Source organism: Theropithecus gelada, chromosome 3, assembly GCF_003255815.1.
Source record: "Theropithecus gelada isolate Dixy chromosome 3, Tgel_1.0, whole genome shotgun sequence".
Classification (NCBI taxonomy): Eukaryota; Metazoa; Chordata; class Mammalia; order Primates; family Cercopithecidae; genus Theropithecus; species Theropithecus gelada.
Genome location: NC_037670.1, coordinates 127,382,560 through 127,406,400, shown reverse-complemented (window position 1 = coordinate 127,406,400; position 23,841 = coordinate 127,382,560). Strand labels below are relative to the sequence as shown.

General features: G+C 41.1%; 1 protein-coding gene across 5 annotated transcripts in view; it reads left to right on the top strand.

Moving 5' to 3' along the window:
* Nucleotides 1-23,841, top strand: part of FBXL13 (F-box and leucine rich repeat protein 13) — a 273,539-nt gene that overhangs the window by 86,948 nt on the left and 162,750 nt on the right. For all 5 annotated transcript variants that reach the window (XR_003118472.1, XM_025378209.1, XM_025378208.1 and 2 more), the window contains one exon: nucleotides 18,392-18,487. Coding sequence is in view for 4 of the 5 variants with exons in the window: in XM_025378209.1 (XP_025233994.1) it covers nucleotides 18,392-18,487 (96 nt within the window). In the remaining variant the exon portion in view is untranslated. The remainder of the gene's footprint in view (nucleotides 1-18,391; nucleotides 18,488-23,841) is intronic.

Genomic DNA, 23,841 nt, shown 5'->3' with positions numbered 1-23,841 from the left:
ATAAGTGAGAACATACAGTATTTGGTTTTCCCTTCCTGAGTTATTTCACTTAGAATAATGGCCTCCAGTTCCATCCAAATTGCTGCAAAAGACATTATTTTTTATGACTTAGTTGTATTCCATGGTGTGTATGTATGTGTGTGTGTGTGTTGATCACATTTAGATATATATGGATATATACACACATACACACACACACACACACACACATATATCACATTTTCTTTACTCATTAATTGATGGGCACTTAGTTTGGTTGATATCTTTGCAGTTGTGAATTATGGTGTGATAAACAGAAATGAAGCCAAATAGTTACAACCAACTGATCTCTGACAAAGCATACAAAAAAAAATATACTCCCTAGTATTTGGATGAAAATAAATGTTATATTTATTCCTTTACAATAGGCCCATCTGCTGCATGTCCCCACCCATTTAACCAGTAAATTCAATCTCAATCATCACATTCAGTTCTAATATCCTTCTGCCCCTGCTGCTTGGTTGTGCAGGAGTCTTAGAGGTGTCTTACAGCCAAAGCACCCATGAAGAGAGCTGGACTGGAGTCCACATCCACATGGGCAGCCGTGGCTATGCTCACTGCCTAAATCGACACAGTCTGTTGTAGGTGGGAGACACCATGGTTTCTGAGCCCAGCTTGGGCACAGGGACCATGGCCCTCAAGACAGATCTTTTGATCATCAGTTGCCATGACTTTCTGATGGTGCCCATTAGAGGGCCTGCCACATTTTAGGAAGGTCTACATGGGAATGTGGCGCAAGTATCTGTCATGAGCCTCCATTCCTTCCCTAAGTCTCAGCAACTTTCCAACCTCCCCATCCCCACACACCAGCAACATTTTTCATAGATTGGCCCAATTTCTCTCTTGAAGGCTAGGTATTTTGTGGGGCTGGTTTGGCTTCTGATGGTTGGCAACTTCTGCTTTTGGCTCTGCCATGTAAATGCCATGAAAGGACTCAAATATTAGCACATAAACCTTAATGTCTTCCCATTTCTTCTGGCATCCTACAGTAAAGAGAATAGGCAAAAATGAATATTTCAATAGATTATTTGCAAAGTGCTATGATGTCTCCTACTAAATGTATTGATGGCAGGGGGGCATTGTGCCAGGTTCCAGGGATGTGGGGTGTGGATTACTGAGTATCTCCCATGCATTCTAGGCACTGTTCACACATGCTCAACGTGTGTTATCTTGTTCATACTCATCCATTTTATGAGTGAATATGCCCATTTTATGAGACAAAGGCTTGGGTCATAGCAATTTAGTGGTGAAATTGGCATTTGAGATTGGGTTTGTTTGAATCTAAATGTTGTTTTTTTCCCCCAGTACATGATAATGCCCGTCCTTGAGCTTGTGTTGAACAAAAACTCTGAGGTCTTTATCTGAACTGCTGACTGGATGTTCTGCCTTGTGTCACTGCTAATCTCAACTCTAGCATAACCGTTTCTGTTATTCCTGTTCAATTTCATCTTGTTGATTTTGGTTCTGACTCCAATATTCAGTGAGTCAGCTATGTCTTCCAGCTCTGTGGAATTCACTGATTTCATAAACATGAATATAGCTTTATCTATGTAGAAAAAAATGTTGAACACAAATCCCATCTACTCTCCCTTTTGGGGAATCTTCCTGCTGCCCCTGAGTTGTAACATGCCTCTATGGGTTGTTGGTTAGTTATCTATCCACAGTTTGTACCTTCCCACAATATCTTATATTGTGTGGAATGTGGAGTGGATTTTTGCTGGTTAGAGGCTTGCTCAGGAGCATAGCCACCAGGGTGGTCTGGGTTCTGGATAGTGTGAAGTGCAGACTTTCACATAGCTGGATGTGCTAGGGCATGGTCTACAGAGAATTTGACTATAGTTTAGAAGTTCCACCCCAGATGCATGCCAGCCAGGTGGTGAGCATAAAAGAATTCTAAACTGGTGGGAATCCTGCAGATAGGTAGAACACAGTGGCGTGTATATGAAGCCGTCAACACATCTTAGTGACAGGCAGGTGATCAGAGACTGGGTGATCAGGTGTCAGGAGTGAAGGTCTGTCTGCAGGGATAAAGGAGAGAGAGATGAGCACAAGCAATGCAGGACCTCAGTCAAGGGTAGGGTTGCCAGAATTAGCAAATAAAAAGAAAGGATGCCCAGTTAAATTTGAATTTAAGTTAAAGTTGTTATTTTTTTAGTGCAAGTATGTCCTGTGCAATATGTGGCATATACTAATACAAAAATTTATTTGTTCTTTATCAGAAATACAAATTTAATTGGGCATCCTGTATTTAATGTGTCAACCCTAGCCCAGATAGAACTAGAAAATGGTATACAGTTAGATTCCCCCATCTTTAAATTAAGATAATAATTGGCACATAGCGGGGTTCTTCTAAGAATTAAAATAAAATGCCTAACACACAGAAGTGCACAACAAATGTCAATCCCCTTTCCATCTCCATACAATTGTAATCTTCTTTCCCTTCTTATTGAAAGTAGAGCATTGAAAAAAAATCAATTAAGTAGTTGTAATAAATAAAATGTCTCATAAGCCCCAAGAATGAATGAACTGCCTTTGATCTGCAACATCAATCTTCTCTTGCCTTTGGACTCAGATTTGTACTGGAACTATACCACCAGCTCTCTGGGGTCTTCAGTGTGCCAGCAGAAGGTATTGGACTTCTTGGCCTTCATTCTTGTATGAGCCAATTCCTTAAAGTAATTATCTTTCTCTCTCAATATATATCTAATGGATGGATGAATAGATATGTAGATAAATAGATAGGTAGATAGATAGATAGATACATACATACATACATACATACATAGATACATAGATAGTTATATATATCTTCTTGGTTCTTTTTCTCTGGAGAACCCAGACTAATACAGATTTTGGTACCAAGGGTGGGTCTATAGGAACAGAATTTTAAGGATGAGTTTTTAGAATTGGTTTTTGGGTTCCTAGAATTGGCTTTCTAATGTTATCAGATTTAAAGATGCAAATGACTCTTTTTTCAGTGCTAAAAAGTGCACTGATGTTTCATGGTGTTACCTGGCAATAGAGATATGCCACATATCTCCATTGGATGTTCCCAATCAACCACTTATAAGAAGCAAGGAGCTGGTAATTGTGCATATGATACTCTCAAACATTTCTGGAAATCAAATGAATATAATTAGGTTGGCTTGTTGCTCCTAATGTCACGAACAAAGTATTGAAAGTTCTTTTCAATACTCAGGAATGCAAATTTCCATCTCAAGTACTGCATAAATGACCTGAAAGCTTCCACATGTGCCCTGAGGGAAAGTCTTATCTCCTTTAGCCACAGGGCTGAGAGTCCTGAAAATCAAATGCAGAATCTCATCCTGTGACCCAGTTTTACAGTTATCTTGTCTCATCCTGTGACCCACTTTTATACTCTGTTAAAGTGAAGGCATTGACTGGGAAAGAATGGGTTTCTGACTGGGTGTGGTGACTCCCACCTGTAATCCTAGCACTTTGGCAGGCCAAGGCACGCATATCACTTGAGATCAGGAGTTTAAGACCAGCCCTGGCCAACATGGTGAAACCCCGTCTCTACTAAAAATACAAAAATTAGCTGGGCATTGTGGTGGGCACTTACAATCCCAGCTACTCGGGAGGCTGAGGCAAGAGAATTGCTTGAACCTGGGAAGTGGGGGTTTCTGTGAGCTGATATCACACCACTGCACTCCAGCCTGGGTGACAGAATGAAACCCCCCCCCCCCCAAAAAAAAACCAAAATGGTTTTCTGTAAGTTGGAATGGGGACTTGTGGGAAGACCTTAATGAAACTGGGGACATCGAGCCTCTAAGTTCTGGTGAGTCTTCTTTGCTAGTGGAAGATGCAATCTTACTCCTAGTGAAAGTGGCCTCCCCACTCCCAGTGCTAGTGGCTTCTCCACCTCAGAAGGTGGTTAATGCTACATTGCATGAGGAAATTGTAATGTACTCCACTGAGGCAATTGCCAAGCAACACAGTACTGATTTTTCTTAGAACTCACCCCTACCACCCCTCTTTGCTTCTAGTCTCATAATTAGACTCAAGTCCCAGCAGGCCCTTGAAGATGTGGGACAATATGTGACCCATGAGAAAGTGCATTACACTCCAAAACAACTACTTGAGTTTTCTAATTATAGAGACAGAAATCTGAAAAATATGTGGAAATGGATAATGAGGGTATGGGATAATGGTAGAAAGAAGATAAAGTTGGAAGAGGCTGAGTTTATTCATATGAGTTCTCTAAACAGAGATTCTACATTTATATTTTGGCACAAGGAGTTAGAAAGGGCTTTAAAGCTTGTATTAGTCTGTTCTCATGCTGCTAATAAAGACATACCCGAGACTGGGTGGGTAATTTATAAAGGAAAGAGGTTTAATGGACTCACAATTACACATGGCTGGGGAGGCCTCACAATCGTGGTTGCAAATGAAGGAATAGCAAAGGGACATCTTACATGGTGGTAGGCAAGAGAGCTTGTGCAGAGGAACTCCCATTTATAAAACTTCACAGCAAAAGAAATGCCTCAATGGGTCCATGCTCCTGGAATTCACTGCTTTTACAGTGAACACAGTTACACTGTAGCTTTGTTTCTTGTTTTTTGTGTTTTTTTTGAGACGGAGTCTCGCTCTGTTGCCCAGGCTGGAGTGCAGTGACATGGTCTTGGCTCACTGCACTCCACCTCCTGGGTTCACACTATTCTCCTGCCTCAGCCTCCCGAGTAGCTGGACTACAGGCGCCTACCACCATGCCCGGCTAATTTTTGTAGTTTTAGTGGAGACGGGGTTTCACCGTGTTAGCCAGGATGGTCTTGATCTCCTGACCTTGTGATCTGCCTGCTTCGGCCTCCCAAAGTGCTGGGATTACAGGCTTGAGCTACCACGCCCAGCCATACACTGTAGTTTTTACCACTACTCTAAAGTAGCTGGTTTGATAGGATGGTGAAGTGGCCTTTGGAAGACTCAATTCCAGTCCCAACGATGGAGGAGTACCTTGCAAGGCTGGGGCAAAGTTCTCCAGGAATCTGTATATACTCTGAATCACAGTCCAATATATGATACTTTTCCTCCCATAGTCAAGATTCTTGGGTCTAGGAATCAAAGGTTGGAAATGGGAATGGCACAGTCACTATTACACCTAGTAACCCACTAGCAAAAATTTTGCTTTCTGTTTCCATAAGCTTATGCTGCTAGCCTAGAGGTTTTGGCTCAAAAAGGAGGAATGTTTACACCAGGACACAATGATAGTTCTATTGAACTAAAAGTTAAGACTGCTACCCAACCACTTTGAACTCTTCATGCCCCTGAATCAACAGGCAAAGAAGGGAATTACTGTGTTGGGTGGAGTAACTGACCCTGACTATCAAGGAGAAGTGGGACTGCTACTCCACAGTGGAGGAAAAGAAGAGTGTGTCTAGATGTGCCTGGGATCCAGTGTTTGAATGCTGGGCTGTAACTACCATGGGTTGGACCCATATGGACCTGTATAGTCAAAATAATATTTTGGTTTTTAATGGAATTTGGGAAACATAGTTGCTATAGAGTGAATGTTTATGTACTCCAAAACTCAGACGTTGAACCTAATCCCCAGTGTGATGGTATTTGCAGGTGATGTCTTTGGAATTGATTAAGCCATGAGGGCAAAACTCTAATGAATGGGATTAGTGCCCTTATAAAAGAGATCCCAAATTCTCTTTGGTCCTACTGCCATGTGTGGACACAGTGACATGACTGTATATAAACCAGGAAGTGGGCTCTCACCAGACACTGAATCTGCTGGAGACTTTATCATAGGCCTCCAGCCACGAGAACTGTGAGAAATAAAATCCTCTTGTTTATAAGTTACTCAGTCTGTAGTATTCAATTTTAGCAGCTCAAATGGACTAAGACAATAGGGGAATGCTCTTTAGAATACTATCTTCTAGAGAAAGTATGTTTTCTTTGAGAAGAAGTTTCGGACTCCTGGCCTGTGGGATGAGAGACTGGCCTGTGTGGAAGGTCAGAAAAAGAGGTGGGTAAGAGGGGAATTTGCACAGGAAAGGTGTGCAGGCAGTGGAAGATGGGTACATACAGGGGAACAGATCAAATAAGTAAAAATTTTAGGAAATTCGGAGCCAGATTTTTTGAACTCAAAATATCTACCAGTATAAAAAGGAAGAATATTAAAATGGACCTTTTTAAACAAGCCATTTGTTCTTTCTCTGTATGCTCAGAAAATTGGTTCTATATTTCTGCTGCTTTTCTGTGCTGCCACTTCTCTTTTCTAGTTGCTTTTACGTCTCTGAACGTAGGACTAATTATAATACTTCCTCTCTCTTCAAAAATATACTACAAGTACAGTACAGGTACAAAACTACAAGTATAGCTTTCAGGCCACCTGATCCACCATAATACCTTTCCAAGGCTTGTTGGCCATTTCAACAACTGATTTAATTGCTGGCATTTTTCTTGCCCTCCCCAGTACATACAGGCAAAAACTGAAGTCTTTACTTTCTTTATCATGTTCTTTGACACACAAAAGGTTTTCATTTTGATGAACTCTTATTTATTTTTTCCTTTGTTGCTCAAGCTTTTGGTGTCATATTCTTTGTTAAACCCAGGGTCATGAAGATTTATTTATCCCTATTTTTTTCCTAAGAGTTTATGATTTTAGCTCTTTTTTTTTTTTGAGATGGAATCTTGTTCTGTCATCCAGGCTGGAGTGCAGTGGCACGATCTAGGCTCACTGCAAGCTCTGCCTCCTGGGTTCATGCCATTCTCCTGCCTTAGCCTCCCAAGTAGCTGGGACTACAGGTGCCCGCCACCACGCCCGGCTAATTTTTTGTATTTTTAGTAGAGATGGGTTTTCACCGTGTTAGCCAGGATGGACTCAATCTCCTGACCTTGTGATCCGCCCGCCTTGGCCTTGCAAAGTGCTGGGATTATAGGTGTGAGCCACCATGCCCAGCCGGTTTTAGCTCTTATAATTAGGTCATTGATCTCATTTTGAGTTCATTTTGCTATGTGGTGTGAGGTAGAGGGTCCAAATTCATTCTTTTACATTTGGATATCCAGTTGTCCCAGTCCCATTTATTTAAAAGACTTTTCTTTCCCCCATTGAATGTTTTACCACCGTTATTGAAAATCAGTTGGCCATGATGTATGGATTTGTTTCTGGTCTGTCAGCCCTATTCCATTGGTCTATATGTCTATCCTGTACCTTGATAATTTGCTCACTATAGATTTGTAGTAAGTTTTCAAATCAGGAAATGTGAGTCCTCCAACTTTGTTCTTTTTCAAAATTGTTTTGGTTACTTGGGACTCCTTGCCCTTACTGTGAATTTGAGGGTCAGTTTTTTCATTTTTGCAAAAAGAGCCTTTGACGTTTTTATAGGGATTACATTGAATCTATAGATCACTTTAGATAGTATTGACATCTTTAGTATTTTTATTGTTTGTAGGGTCTGTTCTTTGGATATTTGATAGAATACTCTTATAAAACTCTTGGCCCATGTCTGTTTGGTGTTTATTCAGAGGCAGATTTTAAATTCTGATTCAATTTCTGTTATCATTGTTATGTCTTCCTATCCATGAACATGGGATGTCTTTCCATTTATATAGGCTTTTAAAAACTTTTTTACAGCAGTGTTTTGTAATTTTCAGTATACTAGTCTTTCATCTCTCTAGTTAAATTAGTTAAATTTATTCCTAGGTATTTTTATTAAAAAGTGAGATTATTCAATAAAATATTTCAGGCATGCAAAGAAATTTAATGAGCAACTGTACACTCACCACCCAGCTTAAGAAATAAAATATAACATACAATTAAAGCCTCCATGACTGCATTCTCTTTTCTCCCTCAGAGGTAATTGCTGTCTTAAATTTAGTATTTATTATTCCTTCATATAATATGATAGGTAGAACATTACCCCACCCCCTACAAAGATGTCCACATCCCAGTCCTCAGAACCTGTGAGTATGTTACCTTACATGACAAAAGAGTCTTCTCAGATTTGATTAAGTCAAGAATTTTGAAATGAGGAGATTATCCTGGATCACCTGGGTAGACCTAATACAATCACAAAGATATTTATAAGTAAAGAGAGAGGCAATATTTCTTAGAATGCATCTCTCCAAGGGCCAGGTAAGCCCTAGCATCTCCAGCTTTTATGACCTAGATGTGTCTCCAAGGCCCTGGGACTCATTTCTTCTTGAAATGTAAATTAGGGATCTTCCTGACACCTTGGGATCTTGACTAATCCAGGCTGTGACCATTTGACGTTCTTGGGGAGGTAAGAGAATTTTGTTATTCTTTTGGATCAGAGCAATTAACTGTTTGTCAGACAAATAACTGTTTGTCTACAAATAACTACAGATTTAATTTCAATAGTATGCAGAAAGTAAAATGTTTGTAAGGTGAGTGAAGGGTAAAATTACCTATATTTATATCATGTAGCGTTCCATGCCTCCGGAGGCTAGTGCTTTTTACAGGTGCACTGAGAAATCCAAGATTTATTTCCTTGCATTGATCTATCAAGTATTGAGATAGTTTTAATATTATCTTTCATTATAATTGTGGATTTGTCAGATTCTCCTTATCACTTTGTAGCTTTGTTGTTAGCTGCCTGCGTAGTTAGGATTGCTATAATCTCTAGTGAATTGCTACCTTTAATTATTATGTTGTCACCCTCTTTGTGAGATAAACGTTAAAAATCCAACTAAAATATAATACAAAACTGAAGGGTTCTTGTATCGGTTCAAACCCCAAGAGTGTGCCAACAGACAACACGAGGCGGTGTGGAGCAACATGCTGTTTTAATGAGCGCCTGGGTACAGGCAGGCTGAGGCCTAAAATGGCATCAGCACCAAATGAGTACGGGGCAGGGGTTTTATAGTCTTCTGTAAACAGGAAGTGTCCCAGTCTGATGTAACTGCTATGTGGTACCTGGATGGCTTCTTTCTCAATCTTCAGGGGTATGTGTCTTCTGGCCAGGGTAGGTGTCTTCTGGCCGGCTGTCTGCCTGCTTCTGCTATCTTGCTGACTCACGCTGCTGGCACAAATGGCCTTGTGCCTTGGGACTGGGCCTGAGAAGGAAGGAGTTATTCATTCCTTCAAGTTTTCAGGCTCTGGGGAGAATCCTTCATTCCTTTCTATTTGGTTATAGAAAAAAGGGAAAAGGGATGACTTTCTCAATAACTACTTCAGGCATGACATAGGGGGTGGCCTGGTCACCTTGGAAAAAGAAAACCTTAATTTTCTGGGTATTCTTGAGAGACGGGGTGGTATCCATCTTGTAATTGTAGCAGGAGCATTGTCTGGATTGTCTGGCAGTCAACTGTAGTTTCAACAAGAGTTGTAATGGCTTTTATTATCAGTGGGATAACACAGGGAAGAAACAGGAGGAGCCCGGTGATGAAGATTACTGTCCTTACCAGCATTTTAAATCCTTCTAAATTAGAGAACCACCCTCCTAGAAGGTTTGCCGGATCCCATCCTTTCCAGGTTTGGACTGGTACATGGGCTACTTTTCTGATGTTTGAAGCAATTTCTAGAACTGCTTTTGTGTTATCGTCTATGTTAAGACAACAACTGGAGATATTAAAGTTACCACAGACCCCACCCTCTTCTGCTAATAAGTAGTCTAGTGCTAGCCTGTTTTGAAAAATTGCCACACACATTTGTTTTTGTTGTTGTGCAAGCATTTCCAGGGTTGAGACGGTTTGGTTAGTGATTATCTTTAGAACAGCCTGTAGTCTAATTATTCTATTTAGCATATATATGGGAGTGTGATAACCCCATGAACCATCCTCCTCCCAAGTGGCAGGACCATAATATTCGATGATCCATTGTGGAGGCCACTCGTGCTCTTGCCATCTTTGGCTTCCTCCTACCTTTAAGGATCGTTTTTCTCTGTTTAAGTGATCATACGCAGGGACTCTGTGGGTGTTGGGGTTTTCCCACATAAAGGCAAAGAGGTTTTGGGAATCATAGTGTAAAGGAATTGTGAAAAAAGCATCCTTTAGGTCTAGAACAGGTGGGAGGTTGGAATAGAAGAAAGAAGCCCCGGAGGGGTCTGGATTGATGGCATTGGGTACTATGAGGAACGTAAGTGGAGAGCAGTATGGAGTTTTTAAAGGATGCCTTGGAGCAGAGTTGGGCATGAGGGCAGGACTAAGAAAGAGTGAATGAAGGAAAAGGTGTGCAGGGAGCAGAAAAGTGGAGGGGGTTGCTCACGGTTTGGAGGCTTGTTCATCAATTCCTACAAGAGAGACTTGGGAGGACTGGGTGGGTCCTGAAAAATTAGGTTGCCCCGGTATTAATTATTAATTTGAAAAACATACTGGCCTACCTGCCACCATCGGGGTTACCCTCGACTCGGATGAAGTGATGGTAGTTGCTGGGGCGCCCATTCCAAGGCACCGTCAGTCTTCAGCGGCAAGGCTGATGAGATCTGAGTGGGAGGTTTTGGCTGGCTCAGGAAGGGATGGGGGCAGTCTTTGCAGGGGCCGCTCACAGTCCAACTTCCAGTGGGGTCCTCCACAGAGGGGGCATGGCCTGGTGGGCTTACCTGGGTTTGGGCATTGTGTGGGCCACTGGCCTTCATTGCCACACTTTAAACAGGCGTCAGGTGGAGATGGATTGCTAGGAGGCTTCTCTATGGAGCTGCGGCCCCATGAGCCTACAGGGCCCCTAATGGCGGAGGCAAGCATTTGGAACCCTGCCTGTTTTTGCCTTTTACTTTCCTCATCAGGATTGTTAAAAGACTTTGAAGGCTAAATTAAGAAGGTCTTGTTGTGGGGTTTGAGGGCCGTCGTCAAGTTTCTGAAGCTTGCGCCGAATATTGGGAATGGATTGGGAGATGAACTGAAGGTTTAAAATAGAGGTTCCTTCTGGGCTGACTAGGTCTAGGCTGGTATATTTTCTCATGGCTTCATTTAAATGAGAGAAAAAGAGGGCTGGGTTTTCATCAGGACCTTGGGTGATTTCTGAAAGTTTTTCATAGTTTACCACTTTATGGGCAGCCTTTTTGTGTCCTGCAAGGAGGCACACAATCATGTGGTCTCAACAGCAGCGTCCAGAGGCCCTGTCTTGATAATCGCAGTGGGGGTCCTGGTTGGGGACTGCCTTTGCGCCAGTAGGCTGGGCAGGAGCTTGGTGATGAATTGTATCAGTGTGTGCCTGAGCTAGGGTTCAGATATAGCCCCAGTCTTCTGGGGTGAGGGTGGAAGAGAGGATAATTTAGAGGTCACGCCAAGTTAGTTCATAAGACTGGGTGAGGTACTGAAACTCTCTAATATAAGAGAGAGGGTCTTCTGGAAATGAACCCTTTTGTTAATATGAGTGAGATCACTGAGGGAGAAGGGAACATAAACTTTAACAATACCTTCAGTTCCTGCTAATTCCTGAAGGGGGCACTTTAGCACAGGTGCTGAAGTAAGGGTGGGGCATGGGCCAAAGATGGCGCCTCAGCTAGTGTGGGTGGGAGAGAAGGAAGAACCTGGAAGTGGTTCCTGCTGAGGGTTTGAAGGGGGAAGGGGGATTAAGCTGATAGGCAGTGGAGGATAGATAGGAGCGTAAGGTGGCAGGATGGGTTTACAAGCTTCAGGAGAAGGCAGTGAGGAAGGAGAATGAGTACAGGCCATGGTAGAGTTGTCCTGAGGAGAGGACGGTGTAGGAAAAGAAGTGGTGATACTGCTGACTGGGAAGATGGCATCTGGGAAGATGAGGGCTGAGAAGATTGCAGCTGAGAAGATAAAGAGGAGGCTTGGGGGATTAAAGAAGACAGTTGAGAGGGAGAGGTAGGGGCTGGGAGGGGTGGACAGCAGTCTGCTGGATCTAACGAGGAGAAAGAGGTAGGGTTGAGAGGAGAAAGGCAATCTGGGTGGCGAGAATGGAGGATTTGAATAGGTGAGCAAGAATTACAGAGGTCGGGTTGTGATCTGAGTGCAAAAAGGGCTGGACAAAAGGAATTATTCCCCATTTCTCCAGTCGTCAGCAATAATTGCTTAAGTCAGTTAAAATTGTAAAGTCAAATGTTCCATTTGCGGGCAATTTGGACCCATTATCCAATTCATATTAATAGTGGCCAGTCTGCATTGCAAAAAAAGACAAGGCGCTTAGGGTAGATATCTTGCCTGAGGCCTAAGGTTTGCAGGGTTTTTTTTTTTTTTTTCCAAACGAACTGTCACCCTGTCACCCAGGCTGGAGTGCAGTGACGTGATCTTGGCTCACTGCAAGCTCCGCCTCCCTGGTTCACGCCATTCTCCTGCCTCAGCCTCCCGAGTAGCTGGGACTACAGGTGCCCGCCACCATGCCCGGCTAATTTTTGGTATTTTTAGTAGAGATGGGGTTTCACTGTTAGCCAGGATGGTCTTGATCTCCTGACCTCGTGATCTGCCCACCTCAGCCTCCCAAAGTGCTGGGATTACAGGCATGAACCACTGCACCTGGCCAGGTTCACAGGTTTTTTTTTGTTTGTTTGTTTTTTGTTTTTTGTTTTTTTTACACAGGTTTTTTATGAGGCAGCCTAGAAGGCTGTTTTTTGGAATGGAGGATGGGGAGTTTCCCATAACGGAGGGTAGGCTCCGGAGAACAGGGAAAAAGGAGACCATCCTGGACGGCCGGAGGGAGACGATAAAAGGAGTGATCGTCACCACTGCCTTTTTCATTCCCGGAAAGGGATAAAATGGCTTAGAGGCGTCACCCTAAGACCAGATGATAAGCGAGTGCCTGGCACACATCGGAGCCGTCTTGGACCAACGCTGGATTTTTGGACTGAAGAAACCAAGAGAGGCCATGTGGATTTTTCCCTGTTAACCGGGCTCCCGGGAAACTTACCGGTAGATGAGATCATTGACCCATGTGCATGCACAGAGACGCGACTGGAGGCTGAGGAGCATCCTTTGTCCGGCTGCTGTGGCCTGCTTTCTGGGGTGGAGGGGTAGGTCCCCTGGGGACGTGAACTGGAGCCGCTCCCGGGTTTCAGCACCAGATAAAAGGTTCTTGTATCCATTCAGACTCCGAGAGCATGCCAACAGACAACAGGAGGCGGTGTGGAGCAACATGTTGTTTTAATGAGCACCTGGGTGCAGGTGGGCTGAGGCCTAAAATGGTGTTAGCACCAAAATGAATACAGGGCAGGGGTTTTACAGTCTTCTGTAAACAGGAAGTGTCCCAGTCTAACTTAACTGCTATGTGGTACCCAGATGGCCTCTTTCTCCATCTTTGGGTGTAGGTGTCTTCTGGCCGGCTCTCTTCCTCCTTCTGCTATCTTGCTGACTCACGCTGCTGGCACAAGTGACCTTGCGCCTTGGGACTGGGCCTGAGAAGGGAGGAGTCACTCATTCCTTCAAACTTTCGGGCCCTGGGGAGAATCTTTCAAAAATAAAATGAACACAAATGAAAGGAAGACTGATAACCATCATTTTACTCCCTACTTCCGTAAGTCCAACATTTTAAAATGTCACATATAAGTGAAATCATGCAGAATTTGTCTTTCCGTGCCTGGAAGAGCAGATTTTAAATGTTTTCTTCACACACAAAAATGATAATTATGTGAAGTGGTGATTTGTTAATTATTAACCTGATTTACTCATTCCACACTATAAACGTAAATCAAAACATCACATTTTACCCATAAATACATTTTTATTATTATTTGTCAATTAAAAATAAAACTAATAAAAGAAAATAGATAGCTACATTAATATTGGGGGAAAAACATTAAAGCAAAAAGCATTTTTAGGAATAAAATATTTCTGTCTTCTAACCAATGCATTTTGTTAAATTTGTTATGATTATTGATATACTTGGATTCATTTTTCTCCTTTCATTTTATACTATTTATTATCTTTTTTATATGTTTTATTTTTCCCCTTTCCTGACTTTATTTGTTGACTTTTTAAAAAATAAAAACATTTAAAGAAATTTCAATAGCTTCTGGGATAGATGTGGTTTTTGGTTACATTGATGAATGGTATAGTGGTGAAGTCAGATTTTAGTGCACCCATTTCCAAGTAGTGTACTATTCATTGAGTATTTAAATCTATCCCCTTTTTTCTACTTTCATGTTTTAGATGGTATACATTCTATTTCTACAATCTTACTGGTTGCTCTTAAATATTTTTAACATATTGTAGAACGTAAACATTCTATTTCTACTATTTTACTGGTTACTGAAATATTTTTAATGTGTACATTTATTATTAAGGCCTAAAGTAAATTAATATTTATAGTTTCTTCTTGAATAATAATTGAAATTTAGAACACTAACTCTTGATTACTGTCTCTGGTGTTAGAGTGTTATTATTATCTATTGTTTTTGTTCCATCTTGTTTTTCTACCCCCACATTAGTCATCATGATACTGTTTTATAAAGTTAATGGCTTTACCCATATACTTATTAGATTTTTTGCCCATTGTTATTATTTGCATTTCATGCCTTTCTTCTGATTTCAGTGTTCTTTAGAAATTCCTTTGTGAAGGGTCCTTTGGAAGCAGACTCTCAGTGTGTGTCTCAAAGTGTCTTTAAATTTTTTTTTTTCTTTTTTTTTTGAGATGGAGTCTCACTCTGTCTCCCAGGCTGGAGTGCAGTGGCACCATCTTGGCTCACTGCAACCTTCGCCTCCCTGGTTCAAGCGATTTTCCTGCCTCAGCCTCCCAAGTAGCTGGGATTACAGGTGCCTACCACCACACCCAGATAATTTTTGTATTTTTAGTAGAGATGTGGTTTCGCCATGTTGGCAGGCTGGTCTCGAACTTCTGACCTCAGGTGATCCGCCCACCTTGGCCTTCCAAAGTGTTGGGATTACGGGCATTAGCCACCATGCTTGGCCTTAAATTTTTTAGAGACAGAGTGTTGCTATGTTACCCAGGCTGGCCTTCAATTCTTGGGCTTAAGTAATCTTCTTGCCTCAGCCTCTCAAGTAGCTGGGACTACAGGTGTACCACATGCCTGGCAAAAAAGTGTGTGGTGTTTTTTTTTTTTTTTTTTTGAGACTGAGTTTCACTCTTACTGCCTAGGCTAGAGTGCAATGGTGCGATCTCAGCTAACCGCAACCTCCGCCTCCTGGGTTCAAGCGATTCTCCTGCCTCAGCCTCCCAAGTAGATGGGATTACAGGCATGTGCCACCACGCCCGTCTAATTTTGTATTTTTAGTAGAGATGGGGTTTCTTCATCTTGGTCAGGCTGGTCTTGAACTCCTGACCTCGGGTGATCTGCCCGCCTCAGCCTCCCAAAGTGCTGGGATTACAGGCGTGAGCCACTGTGCCTGGCCAAAAATGTCTTAATACTCATTTTTGAGTTGTAATTTACTTGCATATGATATCTCAGATTGATAGTTTCTGCTGACTTCCACCTTATGTTGTTCTGTCTACGTGACAATCTTTTGTAAGTAATCTGTCCAATTGCTTGAAAAATTTTCCTGTGCCTCTTGCAGTTTCTGTATAATGCCATTGGTATATTTTCACTTTCCTGCTTGGAACTTCTTGTGCTTTTTGAATCTGAAAATTATTGCTTTTCATCAGTTCTAGAACATTTTAGTCTGTGGTATTTTTAAATTTTGCTTTGATTTTATTCTCTTTATTCTCTTCTGGAAATTCTGTAAAGATGTATGTTGGACCTTTTCGTGTTATGTAATGTGTCTCTTAACATCCTTTATATTTTTCATCTCTTTATCTCCCTATATCTTATCCTGTGTAATTTCTTCAGGTACATATTCATTTGTTGAGTCTATTCTCAGCTGAGTTGCATCTGCTATTTAACTTACCTACTGAGTTTTAAATTTCAATAATTATATTTTTAATTTTCATGAATTGTATTTGGTTATTTTACAGATCTTCCCAGTCCTGTTTGACATTTGTCTCAAGAGTTTTATTTTGCTTTTTATGTCTTCATCACTTTAAAGGTTTCTTTCGAATCTTGTTGGAGTTTCTTTTCCTCGTATGTTTTGCAGTTTTTGATTGGGAGCTTGTTTTTGGAGGGCTTAATCTGTGGGTATCCTGTAAGGCTTGGCTGGAATGTGTCTGTGTCTCTTTAGAGAGAATATTTATTTCTGCCAAATGTCCCAGAGTTATTACCAGTGGAACCTCTTTGCACATTAATATATCAAATCCAGTTACAAAGGTAATAAATTCAAATTGGATCCCAGGCATGATAAAATTTAAATCCCAACACACATCATCACTGGCCTTTGGTTATAAACTCTTTATTTTTCTTTTTTTCATCCATTTTTTTAAAAAAATATATTTATTATTATTTCTGTTTAACCTAAACCAAAAATGGTCAATATGGTTACAAATTCTTTGAGAGATTTTATTTTATTTGAAATAGCATCTTACTCTAGTGCCCAGGCTGGAGTATAGTTGTGTGATGATGGCTTACTGCAGCCGCAGTCTCCCAGGCTCAAACAGTTCTCCCATCTCAACCTCTAGAGTAGCTGGGACTAGGGACTACTTTTTAAAATTTTTAGTTGAAATGGGGTTTCACTATGTTGCCCAGCCTGGTCTTGAACTCCTGGGCTCAAGCAAGCCTCCCACCTCGGCCTCCTAAAGTGCTGGAATTACAGGTGTGAGCCACTGTGCCTAGCTGGAGATCTTTTTCATACCAAGCTAGATACCTTAGTTTTTGTTTTGCCAATAGGTAGATTTCTTTCCCCTCCCCTCCCCTCCCCTCCCCTCCCCTGCTGTTCCCCTTTTCTGACAGTCTCGCTCTGTCGCCAGGCTGGAGTGCAGTGGTGTAATCTCGGCTCCCTGCAACCTCCACCTCCTGGGTTCAAGCAGTTCTCCTGCCTCAGCCTCCCAAGTAGCTGGGATTACAGACATGTGTAACCATGCCCTACTAATTTTTGTATTTTTAGTAGAGACAGGGTTTTACCATGTTGGCCAGGCTGGTCTTGAACTCCTGACCTCAAGCAATCCTCCTGCCTCGGCCACCTAAAGTGCTGGGATTACAGGCGTGATTTCTTTCTAACTGTTTAGTAATCCTGGATTTTTCTCTCTCTCTCTTTTCTTTTTTTTTTTTCTGACTCGGTTACAGTTACAGTCACACATTGCTTAATGATGGGGATACCTTTTGAGAAGTGTGTTATTAGGTGATTTTGTCATTGTGTGAACATCATAGAGTGTGCTACACAAACCTAGATGGTATAATCCAGTATACACCTGGGCTGTATGGTATAGCCTATTGCTCCTAGACTACAGGCCTGTACAGCATGTTACTGTACTAAATATTGTAGGCAATTGTAGCACAATGGTAAGTATGTATTTAAACATATAAAATGTATGGTAAAAATATGGTAAAAAACATTAAAACTGCACACCTATATAGGGCACTTATCAATGAAGGACTAGAAGTTGCTTTAAGTGAGTCAGTGAGTGAGTGTTGAGTGAATGTGAAGGCCTAGGTTATTACTGTACACAACTACAGATAGAGTACTACACTTTATAAACAGTGTACACCTAGGTTACACTAGATTTATTTAAAAATTAGGTAATTGTGCTATGATATTACAATGGCTATGATGACTCTAGACAATAGAAAATTTTCAGCTCCATTATAATCTTATGGGACCACTGTCATACATGCAGCCCATCATTTACTGAAACATCATTATCCAGAGCATGGCTGTACCAGCTTTGTACAGGCCTGATGACTGTCTTGTGTCTCTGCATGGCCAGTAAAATCTGAGCCCATTTTATTATGAAAAGTAGCAACCATCTTTATTGTTCCTCCCTCCCAAGTAACTATAGCATGAAGCACCTTATTATCAGTCTGGGTTTACAAGGATTGGGTCCTTGCATATTTGTTTTACTTTCTTGACAACTGAATTATGCTTTTAAGAAATGTTTCTTTTAGCATTTATTGATGTTTTGTACCAGAAGGATTTCCTGGTTTTTTGGTCTACCACATTTCCAGAAGTAGAAGCCAAAATGTGTTTATTGCTCTTTCCCAGGAATCCTTTTTGCTTCTTCTCTGAGGAATCCTACATCTTTAGAAGGAATGCAGTTCAGTTCAGCAGACGGTATTGATTGCCTTCTATGTACCAATGACTATTTATGGAAATCATTAGTTTTCTAGCAGAATTCTATCTTCATTCAAAAAATAAAACAAATATGCTTATCTTTCTCACCATCCTTCTGCAACTATCAATCACAAGGATTATATTATATAAAAAGAGTCAGCAGATAGGTTCCAGTACTTTAGATAAAACTCCTGTCTTGAGATAAAATTCTAGCACTTAAACTCTTGCTATTTGCAAAGTATGGATTACATTATCATTACTAATGCATGTGTGCACCCATGTGCGTGTACACACACACACACAGAAGGTAAGTGGACAAGTTACATCAAAGTTCACATATTTTTCAAAGTTGTGTATTTTTCTTTGTGTTTAGATTTTCTTCTACCTCAGTTTAAAAGATGTGATAATATGTGGCCAAGTTAATCATGCCTGGATGTTGATGACACAGCTGAACTCACTGTGGAATGCTGTAAGTAGATACTAACTGAACTATGTCTTCACACTAATTCTTAAAAGGAGAATGGACTGCTGTGAAGCCAACTGTTGTGGGGACACCTTCTTCCCTGCTCTGTGGTCACCAGCAGCAAGTGAATTTGGTTTTCTTTTGTCCAGGCACAAGCCTGGGGGAAGAGATAAAAAAGATAATAATGCCATTTTAAGAGATACATCATTAGTATTTTAAAATGTAAATGGTAGATATAAATGAATATCATTTTTGGATTGAAACAAAGCTCCATTTTATTGGATAGTTTGTACTCCATTCTGGTTTTATTACTGTGTGCCTACTTCCTTTTCATGAGCATAGACTATATGTTGAGTCCATGACTATGGGAAAGATGTTTAGAGTGTGAGGTGTGCAATAGCTTTTTCTTAACTCATAATTTTTGGAAGGGTTATTTCCATTAAAAAGAGAGGATTATGCTGGGCACAGTGGCTCACGCCTATAATCCTCGCACTTTGGAAGGCCAAGCCAGGTGGATCACCTGAGGTCAGGAGTTTGAGACCAGCCCAACATGGTGAAACCCTGTCTCTACTAAAAATGCAAAAATTAGCCAGGCACGGTGGCAGTTGCCTGTAATCCCAGCTACTCAGGAGGCTGAGGCAGGAGAATCACTTGAGCCTGGGAGGTGGAGGTTGCAGTGAGCCGAGACTGTGCCACTGCATTCCAGCCTGGGCAACAGAGCAAGACTCTGTATCATTCAAAAAAAAAAGAGAGGATTGGCTGAGCGCTGTGGCTCACGCCTATAATCCAAGCATTTTGGGAGGCCGAGGCAGGTGGATCACGAGATCAAGAGATTGAGACCATCCTGGCCAACCTTGTCTCTAAAAATTAGCTGGGCGTGGTGGTGTGCGCCTGTAGTCCCAGCTACTTGGGAGGCTGAGGCGGGAGAATTGCTTGAACCCAGGAGGCAGAGGTTGCAATGAGCCAAGATCACACCACTGCATTCCAGCTTGGCGACAGAGCGAGACTCTGTCTCAAAAAAAAAAAAAAAGAGAGGATTACAAGGATGACCTTAGTGTACCTGGGTGATGTTATGCAAAACTGATAAGGGCAGAGGTTTTTGGAGTGGCCAGGGCTGATTGATAAACAATAACATTGATATCACAGTATTGCTAATATTGTCAGCTGAAAATTTACGTTTGTGAACATCCAATTGCCTGTGAACAGGCAACTTCTCATTGCCTTCTGAATAAAGTTACTGTTTGTGCTAAAAATGCTGATTATAATTGTGCCACATTTGAACACTCACAAATAAAAGCAGAAATAGGAGGATGGAGCAACATACAATTGTGGAAAGAGAAATTTGCTGAACATAAAGCACTAACTTCCTACCCTGGCTTCATTCCTCACTGCCATGTGCTTATAATGCTCTCCATCTTTATCCAGTGAGGTCTCTGGGCAGAAGCGTTGGCTTTTTCTAACTCCTGCCAGCTTCCTCAAGACATGTCATGATCGAAATATTGTATATATTCTTTCTCCTCTAGACCATTTGGATGCATTTTTTTCTTCTTTATAGGTTTTCCGAAGGAAAAAGCAACATCCCCAAATATCTGTAATGTAATTTAGAGATTTATCACTTTAAGCCAGTGGTTCTCAAAGTGTGGTCCTGGGACCAGTAGTATCAGCATCACCCAATACCTTGTTGGAAATGCAAATTCTTAGGCCCCATCCCAGACCTACTGAGTCAGAAACTCTTAGGGTAGCAAACAGTAATCTGTTTTAACAACCCCCTAGATGATTCTGATGCACGCTAACGTTCGAGAATCACCGCGTTAAACTAAAAATAAAATTAAGACAGGAACACCTAATTTGTTAGCTAAGATAGGTTTGGTAAGATGAAATCAGTTCTTTTCTTGCCATTGTTGCACAGTGCGAGAGTAGTGCAACCGAGAATGGGATGGTGTCCAGATGCGATGTAAAGATGTTGAGTTAACTTATGAAGCTAGAGTCCCTGACACCTTCTCAACTCCTTTTAATTTCTTTGAGTTAAGTTTTAGAGCTTCTACAAAGTGGCGCCAGGCCCCCTATTCATAGGTCAGTCTGAGCACGTGATATCATCAGTGCTTCAATCATTAGCACTAAGGAGGGGTTGTGAAGTCAGCTATTGACTAGACTTTAGATAACAGGGAAAATGTTGCCACTGAACATTGGTTGATGGTGTAAATGACCATGTTTGTTGATATTAAAATATCTTACAAGAAACAGACAAGAGAAGTTGTTGGGGGATGTGTGCTTATTTGCTTATTTTTTATTGTTGGCTGAGTCCTCTCCTCAATGTCTCTTTGGAATGAGAAACACAAACATGTTTCAGGTTAAAAAATAGTTCTGTGGCAAGAATAGTACATAAGTGCCAGCCTAGGAGTTCATATTAGAAAATGACAGAGTGTATGTGTTTCTGCATGCATGCAGACACACTAAGAATGTCAAATATGATTTATGTGTTGTTTATTTTAGTCCTATGCCATGCTTTTTAAAATTTATGTACTCCATATTTTGTGTGCTTTGTCATGTCTTTTTGAAGTAGTAATAGTAGCTAATATTTATTGAATGCTTTCTTATATGCCAGATGCTACACTAAGTATTTTATTTGCATTTTCTCAGTTTGTCTCTTCAGCCTCCTGAGTTAGGCACTATTATTTTTCCCATTTTACAGATGGAAAAAAACTAAGCCTTAGTTAAGTCATAGCCAGCATGGTTAAATGGCTAGGATGGGATTCACATTCTGATCTGTCTGACTAGAAAGTATGTGTTCTTAATTATCAGCTATTTATAAGGGAATGCCAGGTCTGCCATTTGCCTTTCCCCTAACTGGCAGCATAGAATTTCTCCTCTTAAGGTTCTTTAACAATGATATAACCTTGAGCTCTGAGACCCAACTTTCATAAAATGCTTGGCATTAATGAGTAATATTCATGAAGCGTTCGGGTCAAGTAAGTCCTCTAGATACTGTGTATTTTGTCCCTGAATTGAATCAGCCAACCAGAGAGCAGCACACTTGGACTCTATTGCTTTAGGTTTTCTCTTTCTGAGTTGTGCTTTTTTGCCCTGAATTCAGCTTTTGTCCAGTGGTTTGTTATATGGAAGTCATTCAATTTATTTAATCTGTCTCCTATCGAAAGACATTTAGGTTGCTTACTATCTTTTGTTAATAAAATCCTGTGGTGAATATCCTGTTTCTCAGTGTTTCGTTGTATACATGTATGATTATATTGGCAGGATAAATTCTTAGAAGTAGAATTGTTAAGGCAAAGGTTGGATTCATTTATAATCACAAAATTGGCCAGGCATGGTGGCTCATGCCTCTAATCCCAGCACTTTGGGAGACTGAAGTAGGTGGATCATTTGAGGTCAGGAGTTCGAGACCAGCCTGGCCAACATGGTGAAACCCCATCTCTACTAAAAATACAAAAATTAGCCGGGCGTGGTGGCAGGTGTCTGTAATCCCAGCTACTCGGGAGGCTGAGGCAGGAGAATCACTTGAACCCAGGAGGCAGTGGTTGCAGTGAGCCAAGATCATGCCTCTGCACTGCAGCCTGGACAACAGAGCAAGACTCTGTCCCCCCTAAAAAATTATATATATATATGTGTGTGTGTGTGTGTATGTAAAGTCACAAAATTGTGTGGAGTTATGGAGTACTTTTTGCCCCCAAATTTCCTTAGCTCTCTCTATTTTTTTTTTTTTTTGAGATGGAGTTTTGCTCTATCACCTACACTGGAATGCAGTGGCACGATCTCAGCTCACTGCAACCTCAGCCTCCTGGGTTCAAGCAATTCTCCCGCCTTAGCCTCCTGAGTAGCTGGGATTACAGGTGCACACCACCACACCTGGCTAATTTTTGTATTTTCAGTAGATACAGGGTTTCACCATGTTGGTCAGGCTGGTCTCAAACTCCTGACCTCAGGTGATCCACCCTCCTTGGCCTTCCAAAGTCCTAGGATTATAGGTGTGAGCCACCATGCCAGGCCTATACTTTTTTTTATATCTGATATCACATTGTTATTTTAATTTATGTATCTCAACTCACAAGAGAGACTGAACATTATATGTCAGGAAACCATTTTGCATTTACGTTTTTTATCCTAATTTACTATATTTTTATCAGCCAACTCAAATCATTTTTGGGAACAAGCAAAAATGTATGTGTGTATGTGTTGAAATTTCCATACTGTACTAAATAGAACATTCAAACTAACATTTCAGTCTTTTTTTCTGTCTGGAAATGATGTGATGAAGAGCTTTTAGTACTAGACGCTTTAAAATATTTTAAATTTTTACATGAAACAGATCTTATTTCTTTTCAAATAATTTCAACTTTTGTTTTAGATATAAGGGGTACATGCTCAGGTTTGTTACCTGGGAATATCATGTGATGCTAAGGTTTGGGGTACAGATTCCATTATCCAGATAGTGAACATAGTACCCAATAGGTAGTTTTTCTAAACCAGCCCCCACCTTCCAGTAGTCCACATAAATATGCAGATGTGCTCCCATATTTATGTTCGTGTATGCTCAATGTTTAGCTTCCACTTATAAGTAAGAACATGCAGTATTTAGTTTTCTGCTTCTGCATTAATTTGCTTGGGATGATGGCCTCTAGCTCCATCTGTGTTGCTGCAAAGGACATGATTTCATTCTTTTTTATGGCTATGCAGTATTCTGTCGTGTATATCTACCACTTTATCTTTATTCGATGTACTATTGATTGAATATGTGGTTGAGTCCACATCTTTGCTATTGTGAGTAACACAGAGATGAACATATGAGTGCATGTGTCTTTTTGGTAGAATGATTTATTTTTCTTTGGATATTTACCCAGTAATGGGATTACTGGGTTGAATGGTAGCTCTGTTTTAAGTTCTTTGAGAAATCTCTGGACTGCTTCCCACAGTGGTTAGATTAATTTACATTCCCACCAATGGTGTATAAGTGTTCTCTTTTCTCCACAACTTTGCCAGAATCTGTTGTTGTGTGACTTTTTAATAATAACCATTCTGAGCCGGGCATGGTGGCTCACACCTGTAATCCCAGCACTTTGGGAGGCCAAGGCAGGCGGATCATGAGGTCAAGAGATCAAGACCATCCTGACCAACCTGGTGAAACCCTGTCTCTACTAAAAATACAAAAAGTAGCTGGGCATGGTGGCATGTGCCTGTAGTCCCAGCTACTCAGGAGACTGAGGCAGGAGAATCGCTTGAGCCTGGGAGGCAGAGGTTGCAGTGAGCTGAGCCAAGATCATGCCACTGCACTCCAGTCTGGCGACAGAGCAAGACTCTGTCTCAAAAAAAAAAAAAAAAAAAAAGCATTAGGAATGGGATGGGAC